Genomic DNA, 20,176 nt, shown 5'->3' on the forward strand with positions numbered 1-20,176 from the left:
ACTTTAGCTGCCGTGGCTCAGTGCAGTGGCTTTGGGAGACATTTGGCCTTTTCTGTTACAGAGCGCTCTGGTGCTGCAGCAAACTACAGTTCCCAGAATTCCATAGCACTCAGTTAAAGCGGAGTCCAACCGGATTATTTCTGTGCTATGGACGCAGCCCAGGTCTTTGAGCACAAATTTGGTGGTTAAAGTGGTGCCAAACTAAAGGCAGCATAGAAACAAAGCAGAATACATGCAGCATGGATGCATCTGCAGCCTGACTCCACTTTAAGTGCCATGGCAGCATGGAATCCTGGGATTTGTAGTTTCATGAGCTGGGAGAGGGCTCTGGTGCCACAGCTAGCTACAGAATCCCAGGAGTCCACACATGGAGCCACACTGGCACTTAAAACGGTGTCAAACCGGGTTAATTCTGCAAAACGAGCTTCTAACAAACCCAACTGCAAATGCTCTGCTGCTTTCTGGGGCAGGTTCGCAGCGGCTCTTTCTGCGCATGCGCAAGAGGTCCTGCGCAGAGGGGCGGGGAGCAGAGCGCGAAGCCATGGCGACGCCTCGACGCGGCCCTCCTCCCGTCATGCACCGCGCCCGCCGCCATTTTGTCCGCGCAGGCGTACTCGCGTCTCACCCCTTCAATGAGGCCGCCATTTTGTCCGCGGCGGAGATGCCCGAGGAGCCGGACAGAGCCGTGTACCGGGAGCCTCCGAGGCGGACCCCGGCGCCCAACCCGCAGACCTCCGTCCCGAACCCCCTCGACCTCATCGAGAAGGTCTTCTACTACGCCGTCGACAGGCCCGTCACCGCCTGGAGGGGTGAGAGCCAGGGCAGGAGGAGGAGGAGGGCATGGAGGCCGCCATCTTGGCAGCCTTGGCGCTAGGGCAGGAATGGCCCGAAGGGAGGCACTGGGGAAGCCTTGCCCATAGGGAAACATAGGAGACTACATTCCCATAGGGAGACATTGGGGAAGCCTTGCCCATTGGAAACACAGGATATTTGCCCATAGGGGAGCATATTCCCATAGGGAGACATTGGGGACTGTTTGCTCATAGGGAAACATTGGAGAACACTTGTCCATAGGGAAGCATGGAATACTTGCCCATAGGGAAACATACGGGACTAAATTCCCATAGGGAAACATTGGGGAATACTTGCCCATAGGGAAACCATAGAATCGTAGAGCTGGAAGAGGCCCCATAGGTAAACACAGGGGTCATCCAGTGGGTTTCATGGCCAAGCTGGGATTCAAAGCCTGGCCCCAAGTTGTGGTCCAACACTCAAACCACTATAGTTCTGTAGATATCCTTAAGGTTAATGCTTCTAACCGTTCAAGCAAAGCAGTACCTATTTTGATTTGGGATCATTCTACCTTTGACTGGGAGCATCTCTGTTGTCGACGCAGAAGGCAAAACCGTAGCTGCGTCTTGCTTTTTTATGCTTCTGGTATCAGTCTCACCCGACTTTTTCCTTTCTGCAGAATGGATCGAGCGCCAGCATGCCAAGAACAGGATTTATTACTACCACCGCCAGTTCCGCCGAGTGCCAGACCTGACCGAATGCCTGGAGGACGACTACGTCTGTTTCTATGAAGCGGAGCTGCAGTGGAGGAGGGATTTGTAGGCTGGCTTTTCTGAGATCTTGTTCTTCCGCCATTGATGATCTGTTGTGGGGGTGGGATGTTGCTTGCAATTGAATTTTCTGGTTTTCAGTTAAAGTGAGAAATGTTCTATTTATTTTAACTGTACCACCAAAATACATTGCGTTTAGTAGTTCCACCTCCCCAGGAACCCAAGAGGTTTGCAGCACACTGAGTACAGGAATAAGAGCCAAGAGATGGCTTGGGCAGCTGATCTAGGAGTGATGGGCTTTCTCCAAACACTTCTTGATTGTGTTGGGTATATTTTGACAGATCATTTATTATTATTATTAACCTTTATTTATGAAGCGCTGTAAATTTACACAGCGCTGTACATGCAATTTTTTTTTAGTTAGACGGATCCCTGCCCTCGGGCTTACAATCTAAAAAGACATGACACAGAAGGAGAAGAGAGTGGTGGAGGGAAAGGGTAGGAGGTCCAGCAGTTCCTCTCTACCTCCAAGGCCTGGACCAAAGCAGATGGACTAGAGGGAGGTCTTGGGTTCTTAATGGATGGTTAATCATTTTCCAGGGAAAATACATAATCTCAAGTAGGATAATGCATATACAGTACATAGCAATACAGGAAATGGTTTGATAAACAGACACCAAAAGAACATCAAATAGTAAGTGACAATTATGCAATGCCTGGGAAGGCTTCTCTGAACAGGATGGTTTTCAACTCCATTTTGAAGCTGGTTAAAGAAGTGATGGCTCTTGCTTGTGGGGGAAGAAGGTTCCAGGAGTGAGGGGCAGCAAGTGAAAAGGGGTGAATCTGGGATGGGGCAGAGGAAATCCTGGGCTGGGACAGCAGACCTTGACTACTAGAACGGAAGGCCCTGGTGGGAAGGTGAGGAGAAATAAGGTCTGATAAGTAAGGAGGGGCCAGTCAATGGAGGGCTTTAAATGTTGACAGCAGGAGCTTATACTGAATGCGGAAAGGGAGGGGGAGCCAGTGAAGGGATGCCAACACAGGAGAGATGTAGTCAGAGCGGTGGGCAGATGTGATAATGCATGCAGCTGAATGCTGGACAGAGATTAGAGGACAGAGGTGAGAAAGAGGAAGCCCAGCCAGGAGGACATTACAGTAATCAAGTTGTGAGATCACTAGGGGATGGACCAGGATCTTGGCAGTAGAGGTGGAGAGATATGGTCGGATTTTGGCAATATTGTATAGAAAGAATCTACAAGCCTAGTTAGAAACTTGCTGGAAGATTCCTCAAGAGCAGCAGTCAAGCCGCCTTGAATCCCACTTTGGGAGAAAGGAAGGACATAAATCCAGTGGATAAGTAATGCAAGCTTGGTGCCTAAAGTATTTCAGGGCCATAGCTTCAGTGGAGAAGAGGGCGCAATCCCAAAAGTAGAGTCTGGCCTTAAAATCATAAAGTTGGAAGACCCCAAGGGCCATCCAGTCTAACCCTCTTCCATGCAGGAACTCACAACCAGACTCTGTATAGACTACCAAAGGAGTCTAATGTTTAGGTGGAATCTATTTTCCTGTAGTTTGAAGCCATTGCTCTGTGCCCTAGTCTTTGGAGCAGCAGAAAACAAGCTTGCTCCATCCTCAAAATGACACCCCCTTAAATATTTATGGCTGCCATACGCTTAAACAGAGCTGTCATACCACTTTCCTCGGTCTTGTAGAGAACTTTGGACCAGGGATCCCTTTAACTGTAGGTATGTTATTCTCCTGGTGTGTCTTTTTGCTCACTAACGCTCTTATTTCACAGTATGGTTGATCAAGAAATTGTGAAAATAATCCAGGATCGAGTAGGTGCTTGCAAGCAGCGGGAAGGTGCTAGCTTCACTGAGAACTGCGCAAAGGAGCTGCAGGAGTTCAAAGACGTGGCCCAGGCATATCGGGACAGATGTGAGTTTACACCGTGTGGCCCTTTTTTTGGGGGGGTGGTGGTGTAGGATTGGCACCAAGACCTAATTCTGTGTTGTAGTATGAAACTGAGCCTAAAGTAAGATGTTCATATGACTTTCCTGGGAGGAAGTAATGGCTACAAAAGTAACTTTTACTAAAACACTTGTTTTCATGTGATTTAATCTTTCATTTCTTGTATAGTGCAGCTCCTGCTGTAAGAACTACTCTTCTGAGATTACTCATGATATTCTACTTTCATCCTAGATGATGAGCTTGGTGCTCATGGAAATGCTCGCAAATGCTTAATGAAACAGAAGCATCGCATGATCGCTGAAAGGAAAGCCCAGGCAGCAGCTGAGGCATGATCCCCATAGCCCTTATTTGACCATTAGTTTCCAATTGAATGAGAAGACTGCTGAACAACTGTGTGACTAGGTGTTGTATATTGAAAACAGACTGAACATCATCCATTAAAGCAGTATTGGTTATTGTTGATGGGAAAAAATAAAATCATCTTGACTAAATCTCTTGTCTACGTTTCTAGAACATAAAATCAGAACAGTTGTTGAAAAATGATGGGAAGTTGGGGGCTCAAATGCATTCTGGTGACTGTTACTAGCATTAACAGAAGTGGAAACATCTTGCTTCTTCAGAAAGCCATTAATCAAATCTAATTTTGAATCCCCTAACCAAAGAGTATTGTATGCCAGCTGCATTGTTGGGTGTGTTCAATCATAACCTTATGGGGATATTCTTTCCCTTTTTATAACAGTATGCACTGCTGTTCTCAACCCCTGAAGACCGATCAAGCAAAGCAGGCAAGGAGATGGGTGTGCTTGGTTTTGATCTCAGAAAGGGTCATGATTCTGACACTGGTCAATTTCTTTGGTCTGCAGAAAGTTTTGACTATTAGTAATAAGCTTTATTTTTACCCCACCTGTCAGAACGGCAATCATTCATATCAGGTACATCATTAATATCAGAAAAGACCGGTTACTAGAATATGGAATAGTCAAAAGCCAAGGAACAAAAAAAGCTTTGAGTGGTTGATGAAACCCCAAAACATTAAGTACCCAGAGAGCCACTGATGACAAATCAGAATTTACATGAAAGGGCTCCTGCATTAAGGCTGCTAAACTTGTGTTGTGAAACCCTTCTTATCTCTGCTAGTCTCCCACCATTTTGCACCCGACTGCACACTCCCCATGATCCTACGGAAGAATTCTTGAACTATCGCTGTAGTCTTATCTTTGTTCCAAACTATGCTGTCAGTGTAGCGAAAAAAATTTCTTCCCTAGAAGCACTGCTGCCCTGCTTTCAGTTCAAACAGCCAAACCCTGCCAAAAGTAAAATATTCACCAGACTAGTTTAGAAATGGTGGTTTTGTTACTTTATTGAAAGAAAGTAGTTGCTCTTAAGTAGTTGCCACAGCAGCTGCCTGGGTCCTCTGCACAGACACTCTGGTGGCATGAGTCTTTGCCAGATGATCAGTGAACTCCTGGAGGAAGAAAAGGGGAAAGAGAATGTGAGGGTTCTGTACAAAAGCTGCATGGCCTCAGTTTCATTATGCAAAGCAGTAATTTGAAACATCAATGCCTGCAAAATCTGACCATTGGCAATTTGGTAGAAAAAGGATTCCAAGGCAGATCAATGATTAAGTTGGTGTTTTTGTTTGTAATTCTATGTTAATATACTTGTTTGTGACTTGATGTTATAAAAAGCAGCATGTCCTCCATAGCTCTTGGAAGAAGAACAGAATCAAATGCCCATTTTAAATTTGGGGTTTCCAGTCCCAGGGTTTCCTTACCTGATAGGGAGATTTGGTAAAAATAGTCTCCTTCCAGAGGTCAGGGGTCAGGTAACTGTAGGTCTTGGAAATGGCATCAAAGGTGGCCTTTGCTAGAGAAAGGAATCACAGTTCACTTCCATTACAAAAGGTTCAAACAAGGCACTAAGACCACACTGCCACTACTGAGCAAGTACTGATCTTGCTATATGCTGTAATTTAATATAGGCACAGCCATATGATTGAGGCTTGTTGAGTCTGAAAAGGAACAGGGAGACCACTTCATCAAGTCTCACTGCCGTGCATATATGGACCCATTTGCTTTCCCTCCCGGAAAACGACAGCTGCACCACTAGGATTGTGTGCAACTGAGCAGAGCTGAGAGAGTTAAGAATGTACCTTCTAAAGAGTAGTGCTTGGTATACAAGATATAGCCCCAAGCTGAAATAAAAGCTGTTTTTATTTTAACAAGCAATTCAGCAGCAACACTTAACTCCACAATTTTTATCTACAAAATCTGAAAGCAATCTTTGGTGGACCCCAGGATTTTGGTAAAGAGAAAAGACCCACAAGGAGTTTTATGGCACCTGAAAGACCAATCTGGTTTTCCCTGCAGGCACCAGATAAAAGATATGTCATCTAAGGTGACAAAGACTATGGTTCCCTTTGCTGCAAGTATCCTCCCAACCCCAATATATTTGTAGTAAAAACAATGTCAATTTCCTGTGTGCCTAATGCCAACTTAGCTGTCCTGCCTTACAAGATATGAACAACACAAACTGTCCTCAGTTGAGACACACTGCAATCCCACAGGGCTCTCATCCTTTCTAATGTGAAGAGTTTTTAATTCACTATCAAGGCCATCCAGGATCTTGGACAGAGCCATTTCTTATGCCAAGGCTAACAAATCCAGACACCCAAACATACCAAAGTTGCCCAAGGTGGCTGTGCAACCCCTTGCTGAGGTGTAACAGTCATCTATACCAGCCATCATCAGCAGTTTCTTGGGAACGGGGGCAGACACAATGCCAGTGCCACGAGGTGCAGGGATAAGGCGCACCAAGACAGAGCCACACCGTCCAGTTACCTGAAACAAGGAAGGAAACCAGATTTATATACACAGAGCAACTTCTACAAATTATTTCATACAGATATAGCCTACCCCAAAATCCAAGTGTGTGAGCACAGTTACCTTGCAAGGTACAGTGTGGGGCTTGCCGATCTTGTTGCCCCAGTAGCCTCGCCTGACTGGCACAATGGAGAGTTTTGCCAAGATGATGGCCCCACGAATCGCAGTTGCCACTTCTTTGGAGCACTTGACGCCAAGGCCTACATGGCCATTGTAATCGCCAATGGCAACAAAAGCCTAGGAGGAGAAAAAAGCCACAAGTCCCATCAGTTGAGCACCAGAAATGCGACAAACCCCTGAATACTGTCGTCTCGGAAGGCCAAATTATCAACTTGTAAGCCACTCTAGTAGCTTTTTTTGGCTTAAGGTTGGGAACAAATGCTCTAAACGCATATGCACACGCGCATGTGTGCATACTTCAGGTGTGTGATTAAAAAACCAGGCTGTTATCAGATGTTTGGAGAAAGCCTGGTGTAGAGCTTCCTCAGAGCCAAGCAAGACACAAAGACTGGCCAAAATGCAGACTGATTCCAGAACAGAGATGGACCCAAAAGACTTACCTTGAACCTGGTGCGCTGACCAGCACGGGTTTGTTTCTGAACAGGCATGATCTTCAGAACCTCATCTTTCAGAGAGGAGCCCAGGAAAAAGTCAATGATTTCAGACTCCTGCAAAATTAATGTTGACTCATCAGCCACCATCATGCTTCCCAGCACCAGCACCCCAACCGTCTTTGCAGCAAGACCCACAGAAAGCAGTAAGAACCCCAGCAAAGCAACCCAGAGAATAAATACCTTGATCGGAAGGGAGAAAAGGTAGATCTCTTCCAGGGACTTGATCTTCATGTCCTTGACCAGGCGTCCAAGCTTGGTAACTGGAATCCACTGTAAATATGGAAAATGTGCTTCTGTGAGTAGGTCTGACATGTGTTTTGCCAGAACTATCCTGTCAATTCCCAGCTTTCCCTCCATTTCAAGGCAAGCTACGTGGCTCTTCTCTATCTCCCCACTTTTATCCTCACAGCGCCCCTGTGCGCTAGGCTGTTGTTGTGTATCTTCAAGCCCATGCTGACTTATGGCAATTCTAATATGAACATATCATTGGGTTTTCTGGGCCAGATTTGTTCAGAGGAAGTTTGTCCTTGCCCTCTTCTAAGGCTGAAAAAACATGGCTTAGCCATGGTCACACAATGGGTTTCAGTAGTCAGCCATAGGCCAAGGCTCAAACCTTTGCACCATGCTGGCTCTCAAGACAAGAGATAAATGAGACTGCCCCTTCACCCCTAACTGTCATTCACCCTGAACCCCAGCAAATATGAGGGAACCATTGTATTAGGATGAACACAAAAGTTAACCAAGGGAGACTTTCAAGAGTTGTGAAGATCAATGTGCTTTTCAATTGCCATCAATGGCAGATCTCCAATCACAAATACTCCCATCCCTTCACATTCACTGGGGTTAGGCACACAGGACCCCCACAAAAGTGGAAAAACCATAAATAACAGCAACACTATGTTGTTACCTGAGAGAACACCTCTAAGAATCTCTAGGTCAGTGATGGCAAACCTTTTAGAGACCGAGTGCCCAAACTACAACACAAAACCCACTTATTTATTGCGAAGTGCCACGTCCCTCTGGCTTTCTAGTGACAAACCCTAGTGAACTCTGTTGGGACAATGGTGTGTGCCCACAGAGAGGGCTCTGAGTGCCATCTCTGGCACGTGTGCCATACGTTCGCCACCACTGCTCTAGGTCCTCCAGTGCAACTCTGGCCAACATCAGCCAGACATTGACCACAGAATTGCGCTGGAGGAGCTACAAAGGCCTAGTGGAGTGTTCTCTCTAGGAATCTCTGGGTCCTTCAGAGTGTTTTGGTTAAAGTTGCCCATAAAGTTGCGCTGGAGGATCCAGATATTCCTAGAGGGAACATATTAATAAAATCCATGAATAATCAAAGCCGCGCATGTGGAGGGACGAGTGTTTCTGCTTGTGAACGGCTTTCAGGCAACGCTGCAGCTGAGATCTTTAGCGCAGAGACAACAAAAGCCACAGGGTTGAACTCACTTCTTTGTCCTCAGCCTTGCCTCCTCGGGCCCCGCGCCCTCGGCCCCGTCCTCTGCCACGGCCGCGTCCACGCCCTCGGCCTCCGCTGCCAAAGCCCCCGCGGTAGCCGCCCCGGGCAGCAGCTCCTCCTCCAGCGCCTCCTCCTCCTCCTGCCCCTCCTGCAGCACCGGCGTCGTCCGCCATTTGCTATGAAAGAAAGAAATGTTTGAGTGTGTTCCCCTCATTGCCAGCTTCACAACCGAGGGCTTTAAACAGAGGCTGGATGGGGATGCTTTGACTGAGAGTCCCTGCATGGCTGAATGGGCTTGGGCCGGATCAGGGCCCTTGGGGTCTCTTCCAACTCTAGGATCCTACAGTCAGAACCAAACCGTTAAAAAAATTAAACCTATAGCACTATATAAAGTATAGCAATAATGAATTAAAACCTCCCTACGGTTGACACTCTGCATCCACAGATTTTTAATGCATGAGTTCAAGCATCAGTGACTTGATATATATTCATTATATATGTATATAAATCCCAAAAGCAAACTGTAGCTCATTATTATTGTATTGTAGTCCAGCTTTCTCCCAACAGAGGGACTCAAGGTGGCTTATTAGCTATTTGTCTTGATCTGTCACTTTGAACTTGAGGGCCTTTGGGTTATAGGGCTTTTATGATATTAATTATTACTTTGAATTTTAATGCTGCTTTAATGTTGTCAGCCGCCTTGATACAATTGGAGGCAAGATATCAATACATTTTCTTATTAGTATTATTATTATTATTATTATTATTATTATTATTATATAAGGACCTCCATTTTGTATTTAATGGGACTTGGCCAAGGATTATCATTCCCCATTTCTATTTCTATCCCAAACATGCCACTATTCCTCTTACTACAACTCCCAGGATCCCATGGGGTTAAGAGTCATTATGGCAGCCAAAACGGTCTTGAACCGGTTTAATTCCTCAGTGTGGATGCTCCCTATGATTCTAAAAGCCTTTGTAGGTTCTCATCCATTCTCTCCCAATGAAAAAGCATAGGATTAATATTATTATTATTTCCCTCCCATAGGAATGCGTGGCTAATCCACGTGGGAATGCATCAGGAGGCCTTTTGTTCTTGACACGTGTTCTACACGCGTGTCCGCCACCCCTATATTTATTTATTTATGGTACCTAATCCCAGCTTTCACCCAAAATGAGATTCAAGGTGGCTACACTCGTGTCCAAAGAGTAAAAGGCCTCGGTATTTCAGAAAACATAGAGATGCACGTCTGAATGGAGCCCGAACCCGTGTTTCCTAACATCGCAACTGGAAATGCATTAAAAATATACATCCTGCCCTTCCCAAGAGATAGATAACAATCCCCGACCCGCATCGGACCCGCCACGAAGCCGATGGCGGCGGATCCGGATTCCTAGGCCTCCCCCGGTTCACAAGCATCGCCCCTACTTACGTGTTCTTGAGTAGAAGGCCGAAAACCCGCGGCGGGGGCTATTTATAAACACAGCTCTCGCGAGAACTGCCTCCTTGCAAAATCTCGCGCGACCAAAGTTCCGCCCTCTCTCCTTTCCCCGGCCGAGCAAACGCGCAGGCGCAGGAGGCTTGTAGTTTTATGCTGGTGTCGGGAGCCCCCGATCGAGCATGGGTTAAGCTCCCGAGTCTATAAAAGGGGCGCCGGCGGGAAGGCGACTTCCTGTTTGCGCCTGACCATCAGGTGGGTGAGATGGATATGTTTCATTACAAAGGCAAGAACTCTTTTTGGATTCGGGTATAGGAAGGCAGAGCTCGTTAATCCAAAGCTTAGAAAAGTTACTAGGAGGAGGCTACGATTGTTGCATTGGTTTATTTTTAATTTTGAAATCAACGGTTTAACTTTGTCTTTTTAAAGTATTGTAACCCGCCTTGAATCCCATTGTGGAGAAAGGCGGGATATAAAACCTGGCAATGAATTAATTAATTAATTTTAAAATTTGTATTTATTTGTTTCATTTTTATGTCAAATGTTTCATTTTCATTTCCTCCCAAAAAGGGACCCAAGGCAGTTTGCAAGATTTATTATTATTAATATTATTATTGCTAACATTTAATTATAGAGCGCTGTAAAGTTTGCACAAATAAAACAAGGGGGAGAATAAAAACCTGCCAAGCGGTGTACAGTCTAAAACAACAGCATTATATGATTAAAATGGCAAGAAAACCATTAAGACAAATTTTAGAAGACAATCAAATTATTCTAGTCTAAATAGTATAAAAGATAAAACCGCGAACCTACAAGGCACTGTCTGAAAATCGCCTTTGGCCTCTCTCCCGATGGCCTGAGGCGAGATAATGGTGCCCACAGCAAAAAGGAGCATTAAGCTTATTGCCCTCAAACATGAAGAGTGTGCAATGAAACCCATGCTCCTATATCCTCTGTGAAGGGGAAGCCTTGCGCAAGGGGCTCATATTGCATGAAAAAATAAGAGTATTAAGGTTTACCAAACCGAACTTCAAGGATCTAATGAACATTTGTTTTGTCTTCAGGCTCCAGAAGAGGATTGCATGCCAAAAGAGTTGGAGAAAATCCCAAATGCCCATCCCTTGAATGAGAGACAGCCACGGAAATAAACAGACCAGACTTCAGACTGAAGAAGACGCAATGATTCATTGCACAAAGCTTTTTTGTCCTCCTCCTGGTCTAAGAATATATGTGTTGACTTACGTTTCCCATGATTTTTTAAAAATGTAACCAGTCCTGAGTGTTTAGCTTTCAAGATGCAATGTATAAATGTAATAAACTTTGTTTGAATATATATATACATATACATACACGCTTCTGTTTTGTTAGTTGCAGTTTCTGAAAGGGAAAGTCAGATGATCATTCTGTAAACAGAACTGGAGAGGAAAACAAGCTGCTAGAAATCATAGGGCAGTGACATTTTTACACTGATTTCCTTCCTCAGCTTCCGCTGCCTCATCCTTTACATTTGTCTAGAGGCAAGTCCCACTTATTTCAGTGAAATTTAAACCATTTTGCCTTATCTAAGGGCCAATGGCAAAATGTGGCAGAAGGGACTACTTTATTTTATGGTGGTTAATCATTTAAAAACAAAATATACTAGTGTTGCAGCAGAAATGGGTGAGTCCCGGGTCACCTTAAAGCAGTGGTTCCCAACCTGTGGGTCGGGGACCCCTTTGGGGGTCAAATGACCCTTTCATGGGGGTACCCTAAGACCATTGGAAAACACCTATTGAATTACAGTTATGAAGTAGCAATAAAAATAATTTCATGGGTTTGGGTCACCACAACATGAGGAACTGTATTAAAGGGTCGCGGCATTAGGAAAGTTGGGAACCACTGCCTTAAAGGGTCATTTATTATGACAAAAGGTGTAGCATAGTGGTTTGAGTGTTGGGCTATGACTCCGGAGACCAGGGTTCGAATCCTGGCTCAACCGTGAAATCCACTGAATAACCTTGGGCAAGTCACACTCTCAAGTCAGAAGTGACTTGAAGGCATACATCAACAACGTATTTTTGAACCACAATTATTCCATTGCTGAAAAATACCTTCATGGCAATATTGCTCCCATCTTCCATATGTCTGTGCCTATCTGCCAATGATCTAGCATGAAGTTTTTGAACTCCTAAATGGTTTTGGTATTTTCCACTGATTGCCCTCATACTACAGTGATTTTAATGGATTTTAATTCACCATTTGCTTCTTAGGACCCAAATCATAAAGGCTGGTGTAAATTTCAGCAGCTTGGGACCCAAATGCTTGAAGGAACCCCTATTTCCTATGCAAGAGGGGTGTTCTGTCAGACTATATTTGGAGGCTCCTCTAGTCCTCTCCTTTGCTTCATGCGCAAAATTATTTTAGAATAACAGCTATTTGTACAAGGAAGAGCCAATGTGGCAGTTTTGGAAGTTTATGGTCCAAAACGCACAGCAGAAATAATCCAGTTTGGAAGTGCTTTAAACTGCCCTGGCTCAGTGCTAGGGAATTCTGGGAACTGTAGTTTTGTGAGACATTAAGCCTTCTGTCAGAGCTCTGGAGCCACAATAAACTGCAATTCCCAGGATTCCCTAGCATTGAGCCTAAGGGGGGAGGTGTTAAAATGCTCTCGAAGTGGATTATTTCTGCAGTGTGTTTTGGATTTAGGACTGTGGAGACCAGGGTTCAAATCCCTGTTCAGTCATGAAAACCCACTGGGTGTCCCTAAGCAAGTCACACTCTCTCAGCCTCAGAGGATGGCAGTGGCAAACCCCTTCTGAAGGAACTGGCCAAGAAAACTCAATGATAGGGTTGCCATGAGTCAGAAATGGCCTGAAGGTTCCCCAAAACAACACATCAGAGGAGTTCACTATAAGGAAGGTAACAACAACAAGAACAACAACTTTGCTCTTTGTTTGCTTTCAGGCTTGGAGTGAGTTAAGGACCCGGAAGTCGAGGTGAGGTGCGAGACTCTACACTTTTCCTACTTCTACGTTTGCCCTGCGCAGGCGCAGGGCGCACCACGTGACCGGAAGTGAGCCGCTCGCATCGGAAGCATGTGTCTCAGGGTCCGGTGAAGCAAACAGAGCCGGCCGGGGCGACAAAATGGCGGCAAGGGCGGCGGCGTCGAGCTCCTCGACGACTTTCAAATCCAAGTAAGGGAACGGGGAGCGAAGGGGAGGGCGAGGCGGTTGCCTCCGAGAGGGAGGAAAAGCGCATGCGCCGTCGCCATGACGACGCGGCGCCGTGACGTCACAGTCGTGGGGAGCCAAGAGTGCCTCTGAGCGAGTGAAGAGTGCTTTTTTCTCTGAAGTGCCATAACACTGTAGAAAGCAATGCAGTTCTTGAGCCTGGTTTTAACTGCTGTCGCTCCCTCCAGACTGCAGCTCCCAGCATCCTTCCCTTATACAAAATAACAGTCTGCAAATAGTTTCCCAGACAGAGTCATTTACAGTTTGACTTCCCACGTTCATCCAGTTTGAATAGACCTGTATCGCTTTAAATCTTACTGCCTTCAGTGCAAGGGTTGCCCTTGGCAGCCCTACTACTACTACTAATAATAATAGTAGTAATAATAGTAATAAAATGTATTTATATGCTGCCTCTCTCCAAGCAGATCGGAGCAGATAACAATAATAAAACAGCATTAAAATAGGGTAAAGCATCCTGTCCCAGAAACGCTTCCATCCACAACCGACAGATAGAGTCAAATTAGATTATGAAACGAAGGATTCAAAGGAAACGAACACAAGTGGGACAAAGGGACAAAAAGAAATGGCCCAGAATTGACATCAGAATTGGATGGTGTTAAAAAGAGAACAAGGACATTGGGACAGGTTTGTACCCTCGCTGCCTAAAAGCCGGCACAGGGAAGGCAACAAGGGCTGCGTCCGTACTGCAGGATTAATGGAGTTTGGCGCCACTTTAACAGCCGTGGCTTCATCCTATTGAATCCTGGGGTTTGTAGTTTGGCGAGGCATTCGGCCTTCTCTGTCGGAGAGCTCTGGTGCCTCACCAAACTACAGATCTTATGGTTCCATAGGATAAGTGCCGTGGCGGTTAAAGCGGTGTCAAACTGCATTAATTCTGGAGTGCGGACGCACCTCTTCTCTTCCTTTCGGTCCCCTCTCAACTCATCCTGAGATGTTGGAATGAATGTTATGTTAGAATGGAGTCCCTAAATAATGCTTTGAGTCAGTTTCTGCACTGTAGATGTACACTTGGCCTCCACATTCACTGGGGTTAGGAGCACAGGACCCCCTTGAATGTGGACAAGCCACAAATAACAAAACACTATGTTGTCACCTGAGAGAACACCTCTCTAGGAATTTCTAGGTCCTCTAGTGCGGCTGTGGCTTAAAGTCGGCCATAGAGTTGCGCTGGAGGACTTAGATATCCCTAGAGAGAACATACTACAGGATTCTGCTCTGGTCAGGCCCCACCTGGAATATTGTGTCCAGTTCTGGGCACCACAATTTAAAAAGGATGTGGAGAAACTGGAGCCATGTGTCCAAAGGAGGGTGATAAAATGGTGAAGGGTCTGGAAACCATGAAGGCCTATGAGGAAGGACTTAGGGAGCTGGGTATGTTTAGCCTGGAGAAAAGAAGGTTAAGAGGTGATATGAGAGCCCTGTTTAAATACTTGAAGGGATGCCATGTTGAGGAGGGAGCAAGCTTGTTTTCTGCTGCTCCAGAGACTATGACCCAGAGCAATGGATGCAAGGTCCAGGTAAAAAGAGATTGCAGCTCAACATTAAGGGGAACTTCCTGACACTAAGGGCTGTTCGACAGTGGAACAAACTCCTTCCTCTGAGTGTATTGGGGTCTCCTTCCTTGGAGGTCTTTAAGCAGAGGCTGGATGGCCGTCTGTTGGGGATGCTTTGATTGAGAGTTCCTGCATGGCAGAATGGGTTGGACTGGACGGCCCTTGCAGTCTCTTCCAAGTCTATGATTCTATTAATGAAACCCGTGAATAATCAAAGCCACAGAAGTCAAATCCGCAAATGTCGGGGGGGGGGATGTGTATTTGGTTCTTGAATTACACAATTGCTTTGCAGTCATTAAATAGCTGCCAAACAGATGCCAAGCCTTTTCTCTTGACTGTGCTGATTGTCTCCAATGCCCTTTCAGCTACGCCGTGTTCAGGAAAATCGAGCCTTTCTACAAAGGAGGACGGATTCAGGTAACCCGAAAAGCCCAAATCCTCTTCTGTGTTGCCTTTCTCTGCGGGATGTGCTGGAAAGACTGCTCTGCTTATGTGTCTTTGTATCCCAGGTAAGCCAAGATGGAGAATACATGTTCTGCGCCTGTGGCAGCAAAGTCAACATCGTCGACATATCAACTGGAGATGTCGTTCGCAGTCTCGAACAGGTAACAAAACAGTGAAAGAGTTCACCCACCTCTTGAGCTTGCTAGAAGTTTTCCCAGACCTAAGTCAGGATACCTCCCAGCTCAAAGTGTGCCTCTGGCCTCAACATTGCAGGCAGCCTTATGTGCGCTTTGCCTCCTTGATCAAATTATTATTGGAATTCTAATGTTGGCCTACCTTAAGGGGCTGTTGTAGTGACCGAGGTAATAACTGTGAAGATATTGCTGGTTGCATCCACACCACAGAAATAATAATAATAATAATAATAATAATAATAATAATAATAATAATTTTATTTATAGACCGCTATTCTGCAATGATCATAGCGGTGTACAGTACAATTGCAATACAATACAAAAAATTGCAAGGCCTCTCTCCCCCTCAAGGTGGTGGTTGGAGGAGGGCTCTTTGTCTTCCAAATAATAATTATGCAGTCTGACACCACTTCACTTGCCATGGCTCAGTGCTGGTATTTGTAGTTTGTTATGGCACCAGAGTTCTCTTAATGGGAAGGCTAAATATCTCACAAAACTACAAATCCTAGAATTTCACCGCCACCAAAAGGAGAACAGGGATGTGGCTCTCCTAGCCTTTCTAGAGCATGGAGCAGCCACTGAAAAGACCCTGTCTCCCTTGTTGCCACCAAATAAGTCTGAGAAGGTGGTGGAATAGAGAGAATGACCTCTCTGAACCATCTTAGTGCTCCAATGGTTTCATAAGAGGAGATATGGTCTTTCAGATAATGTGGATCCAAGCCATAGCAAGTGATGTAGGGGGAAGCAAAGTTATCAAAGGGCTTTTGCTTATGGTTTCCTAATAGCATTAAGAATTATAGAGATTTAACAATTGCTTCCTCCTTCTCTTCTTCTCCTTAGGAGGATGAAACAGACATTACCACATTTGCCCTCAGCAATGATGATGAAGTAAGTGACCTCCGCTTTGCAAAGCAGCAATCTCAGAGCAAGAAAAGGGGAAGGTGGAGTTGCAGTGGGCATAGTGCAGCTCTCTGGATGTTGTTGGAGTGCAGCTTCCAGCAGCCCTTGCCATTATAGCCAGTGGTGAGGAATGCTGGAAGTTGCAGTTTAAGAGCATTTAGAAGCCCTCACCCCTTAGTCTAGAGGCAGAGAGAGATAATGTACAGAGTGAAAAATTCACTCAACACCTGTCACTGAGCACAATGCTTTCTGCTGCTCTTGATTGTGAGTTTCTGTTTATTGGCTGGCCAATTCCTTGCACTTTCCTTAAATTCTCTTTTCTTGTGTTTAGATCCTTGTGACAGGAAGCCAAGCGCTGCTGCTGAAGCAGTGGGACTGGCTGGGGAACAAATGCATCCGCACGTGGAAAGCCATACATACAGCACCTGTAGCCAGCATGGTCTTTGACTCAACCTCCACATTGTTAGCCACAGGTATGGCCCGGTTTCTCTGTAACTGGTCAGATGGGGGAATTTCTCAATCAGCTTGAATCACAACATGCTCCTGTCTGCTTAATAGGGCCACACATAGTTAAACAGAGGAACTGACTGCCGTAGCATGCATTGATGGCATCCTTTGGCTGTCAGTTCCCCTGTTTAACTATGTGCAGCTTAGATGGCTTTTGTAGGGGATTGGATCAGTACTTCATGGAGGTTAGGGGCATCAGTGGTTGTTAGTCAGGATGACTATATGCACCTTTTCCAACATCATAGGGAGTTTAGGGTATCAATTTTTGGGAAATGCAAGATTGCATTCAGATCTAGTTGGTGGCCTTCCCATAAGCAACTGGTTGACCACCAATCAGATAAAAGGTTGTATTCGATTGGCTTTAGACCCAAGATGGCTTTTTATATGAGGGTGGCCTCTTTTGGGGGAGTCAGGTATCTTTGTGGGGCTAAGGACAAGAAAACAAGCAAGCTCCCTTCTCCCCATCCCTTCTCCCATCCCAGCGTCTTTGTTCCTCTGTGGTTAGAACGATTTTGCATGGCTAGGCTTCCCACTGCTTGATAAAACCTAGCCAGAGTGGATCACTTCTTTTTTTCCTTTTCTTTTTCCAGGTGGCTGTGACAGCACCATCAAGATCTGGGACATTCTTGGACAGTACTGCACTCACAACCTGAAGGGCTCCTCAGGCGTTGTCCAGTAAGCATTTCAATCTTTGCCATAGGAGAGTCTGGTGTTCTTCAGGAGAGCATCACTTCAAAGGCTTTCATAAGTAAAGCCTGAAAAGGCTGCAGCGGGAGGGGAAATTTTTGGTTCAGTGCAACCTGTGCACCTGTTGCTTTGCAGAGTGACAAAATCCAAAAGGCAGATCTCTTAATGCCAGAGCACTCGCAGTTCAAATTCTGGCATTCTGAAAGACAACAGGGGAAGATATGAGTATAATAAGGATCTGTGTGTATCACCAAATTTGGTTACACAAGCATAGGCAACTGTGACACTTTTCTACCACTGAGATCCTCCTTGGGCCAGACAGATTGCCAAAATCCTGGAAGTAACTAGAAGTCCACTTTTGGTTTTGAAAAATAGGCATTTATGTAGTGTTAAATAGTGCAAGGAGCCATGCCTCCTCTTTAAAAGATGAATTGTTAGTCCTGGAGGCTTTTAGAAAAAGCAATCCACTTTTTTTCTTTTGGCCCCAAAAAGAATAGTCCAGAGAATCCAGAGGGGCGGAAGGCCACTAAAACAGCCTTGGAATCCTATATGTAGCTGAAGAGCCACACGTCGCCACTCCTTATTTACACATAACTAACCTGGTTGTTGTCCAGAGAGAGAATTTGGCATACCAACAAGTTCCAGTTGCTAACATGCAAAACCACGTTTGGCTTCAGGCAGTTTCTTCCTCAAAATCCAGGTAGCCCTGCTAAGTTGCTTTAAATAACGTGCTACGGCCCAGAATGGAATATATCAACCCACTGCCCCTCTACAGCTATGGAATCTTATGCCTTTTCATTTGTTAAGCTATTATGTCAGTATGGAGAGCACCTTGCTGGACAATTTGTGAAATCCTTGTCTTGTCTTTTTTTGTCCAGTCTTGTTATGTTCCACCCAGACATCTCTCAGCTCCAGCTTTTCTCCTCCTCCATGGACAACATCATTCGAATTTGGGACCTGAACTCCAGCCAGTGCGTTGCCCAACTGGAAAACCACTACAGCCCGGTTACTTCTCTGGTCTTTTCTCCTGACAGTGAGACGCTCATTAGGTGAGAACCTCACCATCTGTTTCTTCTCCACAAATCAAGAAGGCTTCTGCAACAAGTCATCCTTTGAATGGCTCTAAACTTGAAAGTGCTTCTTTTTTTTTAAATGGTTGTCTGGCATGGCCTTGGGACAGCCAGGAGGGAGACTTCTGTGGTTGTTCCCATTTTAAAGAGGGGAACGTGTGTCTCCTTCTCTCTGTCTGTCTCTGACCGTATACATTAATGTGGAGAGGGGAATGAAAAATGAATGGAATGCAGCCTTCTCACACACAATATTAATACGTTAATATAAATCAGATTTTAAAATATCTGTTGTTCACATAATTATACCTCACAAGGCTAACAAGTAACCAAAAATTTGTTGCCTACAGACGCACATACAGTGTGAACTGAAATCCTCCTTAAACAACTTCATACAGGTGATATATCATGATATGCCCATGTAGTCTTGCCTGTAAAATAAGCATAACAGTAATCCTCAGCCAGCCAAAGGCAATAGCTTTCAAAGCAAGTTGTAGCACCCTTTTTATGTCTAACTGTACCAACATTCTCAATTTGCAACAGGTTGATAATGCTTCTGTGTTTGATTTCAGTGCTGGCCGAGATAAGATCTGCACTGTGTGGGACCTGAATAAGAATGAACCAAAAGGCACCATCCCAGTCTATGAGGTGAAACTAATCTCAGTACCTTCCTGGTTTAGGGTTTATGGTGTGAGAAAGAAATTGGTGCTCTCTCTGGAGACACCGAGTTTTTACTTTCATGGCTTGAGTCATGATGTACAAGGAAAAAATAATGGTTTCTTGACATCATAGGGAAGGTGGCCGCAGTTTTATTTTCCCCTTAAATACCTGGCCACTTTCATTGAAACAGTTACTTCAGTTCATCACCATTACATTCTTGTGCCCTTCACAGCTTGGTTTGGTTTTAAATTCCCACCGAGAGATGCAATTGCTACTCTCTCTGTGAGTTACATACCCAGCCATGTGGTAGCAATGGAAGGAGCCCCAAAATAAGCCCAGTATTATTTTTTTTAATGGGGGTCAGGCCTTTGAGTGGCTTCTGGGGAGTCCCAAGGGCCACACTTAGAGGTCCCAAAGGCTGCAGGTGACCCACGGACAGCATTTTGCTCACCTCTGCTCTAGAACGACTTGGATACAGCCATGACTGATTTGTTTAATCCCTCTTAGAGCATCGAATCTGTGGTGCTGTTACCAGAAGGAGGAGATTTCTCAAACTTGGGTGTGAAGAAATCCACCACTCACTTTCTCACTGCAGGCAGCAAAGGTGAGTGAAACGCTTTGAATGTTCTTTCTGTGCAGCCATTAGAAGTCCAAAGACATCGGCTGCTTCCTTCTTGCTGTTAGAAAAGGCAAGTCTTCTGAAGGCCTGTCCCTACTGAAAAATGCAAATATGTGGTTTCAAGATGGTTATCAGAGAAAGGGCTCTAGTGTTTCCTGCAGCTCTAGGGTTCCACAAGATTTCTCTGTGAGAGATCATGATGATGAGGAGAGAGAGATAAGCATTTTTTGAGCTATAGATGTAGTAAAATTTATCCTGGGATTCCTTGAGAGCTGAAAATTATTTAAAGGGTTCCTCCAGGGTAAAAAGGGTTGTGTGGGGATAACTTCCTTATAATACAGAACCGTTAAGCTGCTGGTTTGTCTGGTCTCCTGCTATCAACATT

At 45.2% G+C, this 20,176-nt stretch overlaps 3 protein-coding genes, 1 long non-coding RNA gene and 2 other non-coding genes across 6 annotated transcripts in view; 4 read left to right on the forward strand and 2 right to left on the reverse strand.

Moving 5' to 3' along the window:
- The first annotated feature begins 612 nt into the window (after positions 1-612).
- Positions 613-4,024, forward strand: NDUFB10 (NADH:ubiquinone oxidoreductase subunit B10). The gene is made up of 4 exons (XM_042437974.1): positions 613-809; positions 1,472-1,610; positions 3,361-3,500; positions 3,765-4,024. The coding sequence occupies exons 1-4, from the start codon at positions 662-664 to the stop codon at positions 3,863-3,865; spliced, it is 528 nt and encodes a 175-aa protein (XP_042293908.1). The 5' UTR covers positions 613-661; the 3' UTR covers positions 3,866-4,024.
- An 843-nt stretch (positions 4,025-4,867) lies between these two features.
- On the reverse strand, positions 4,868-8,684 carry RPS2 (ribosomal protein S2). Its single transcript, XM_042437973.1, has 7 exons — positions 8,479-8,684; positions 7,210-7,299; positions 6,976-7,083; positions 6,479-6,652; positions 6,214-6,373; positions 5,308-5,399; positions 4,868-4,998 (listed from the first exon to the last, which is right to left on the reverse strand). The coding sequence occupies exons 1-7, from the start codon at positions 8,659-8,661 to the stop codon at positions 4,915-4,917; spliced, it is 891 nt and encodes a 296-aa protein (XP_042293907.1). The 5' UTR covers positions 8,662-8,684; the 3' UTR covers positions 4,868-4,914.
- On the reverse strand, positions 5,534-5,674 carry LOC121914986. Its single transcript, XR_006100622.1, has one exon. It is a non-coding gene; the product is annotated as a small nucleolar RNA SNORA64/SNORA10 family (small nucleolar RNA).
- A 1,365-nt stretch (positions 8,685-10,049) lies between the features above and the next one.
- On the forward strand, positions 10,050-11,279 carry LOC121914504. The gene is made up of 2 exons (XR_006100538.1): positions 10,050-10,185; positions 10,995-11,279. It is a non-coding gene; the product is annotated as an uncharacterized LOC121914504 (long non-coding RNA).
- Positions 10,749-10,882, forward strand: LOC121914993. The gene has a single exon (XR_006100628.1). It is a non-coding gene; the product is annotated as a small nucleolar RNA ACA64 (small nucleolar RNA).
- Positions 11,280-12,810: 1,531 nt separating the features above from the next.
- TBL3 (transducin beta like 3) overlaps positions 12,811-20,176 on the forward strand; it is an 18,160-nt gene continuing 10,794 nt past the window's right edge. The window contains exons 1-9 of the mRNA XM_042438598.1: positions 12,811-13,103; positions 15,079-15,130; positions 15,223-15,318; positions 16,192-16,239; positions 16,583-16,724; positions 17,349-17,433; positions 18,324-18,494; positions 19,085-19,160; positions 19,680-19,776. Of these exons, the coding sequence (XP_042294532.1) occupies positions 13,054-13,103; positions 15,079-15,130; positions 15,223-15,318; positions 16,192-16,239; positions 16,583-16,724; positions 17,349-17,433; positions 18,324-18,494; positions 19,085-19,160; positions 19,680-19,776 (817 nt within the window). The 5' untranslated portion in view covers positions 12,811-13,053. The remainder of the gene's footprint in view (positions 13,104-15,078; positions 15,131-15,222; positions 15,319-16,191; positions 16,240-16,582; positions 16,725-17,348; positions 17,434-18,323; positions 18,495-19,084; positions 19,161-19,679; positions 19,777-20,176) is intronic.

Source organism: Sceloporus undulatus, chromosome 8 (genome assembly GCF_019175285.1).
Source record: "Sceloporus undulatus isolate JIND9_A2432 ecotype Alabama chromosome 8, SceUnd_v1.1, whole genome shotgun sequence".
Taxonomy (NCBI): domain Eukaryota; kingdom Metazoa; phylum Chordata; class Lepidosauria; order Squamata; family Phrynosomatidae; genus Sceloporus; species Sceloporus undulatus.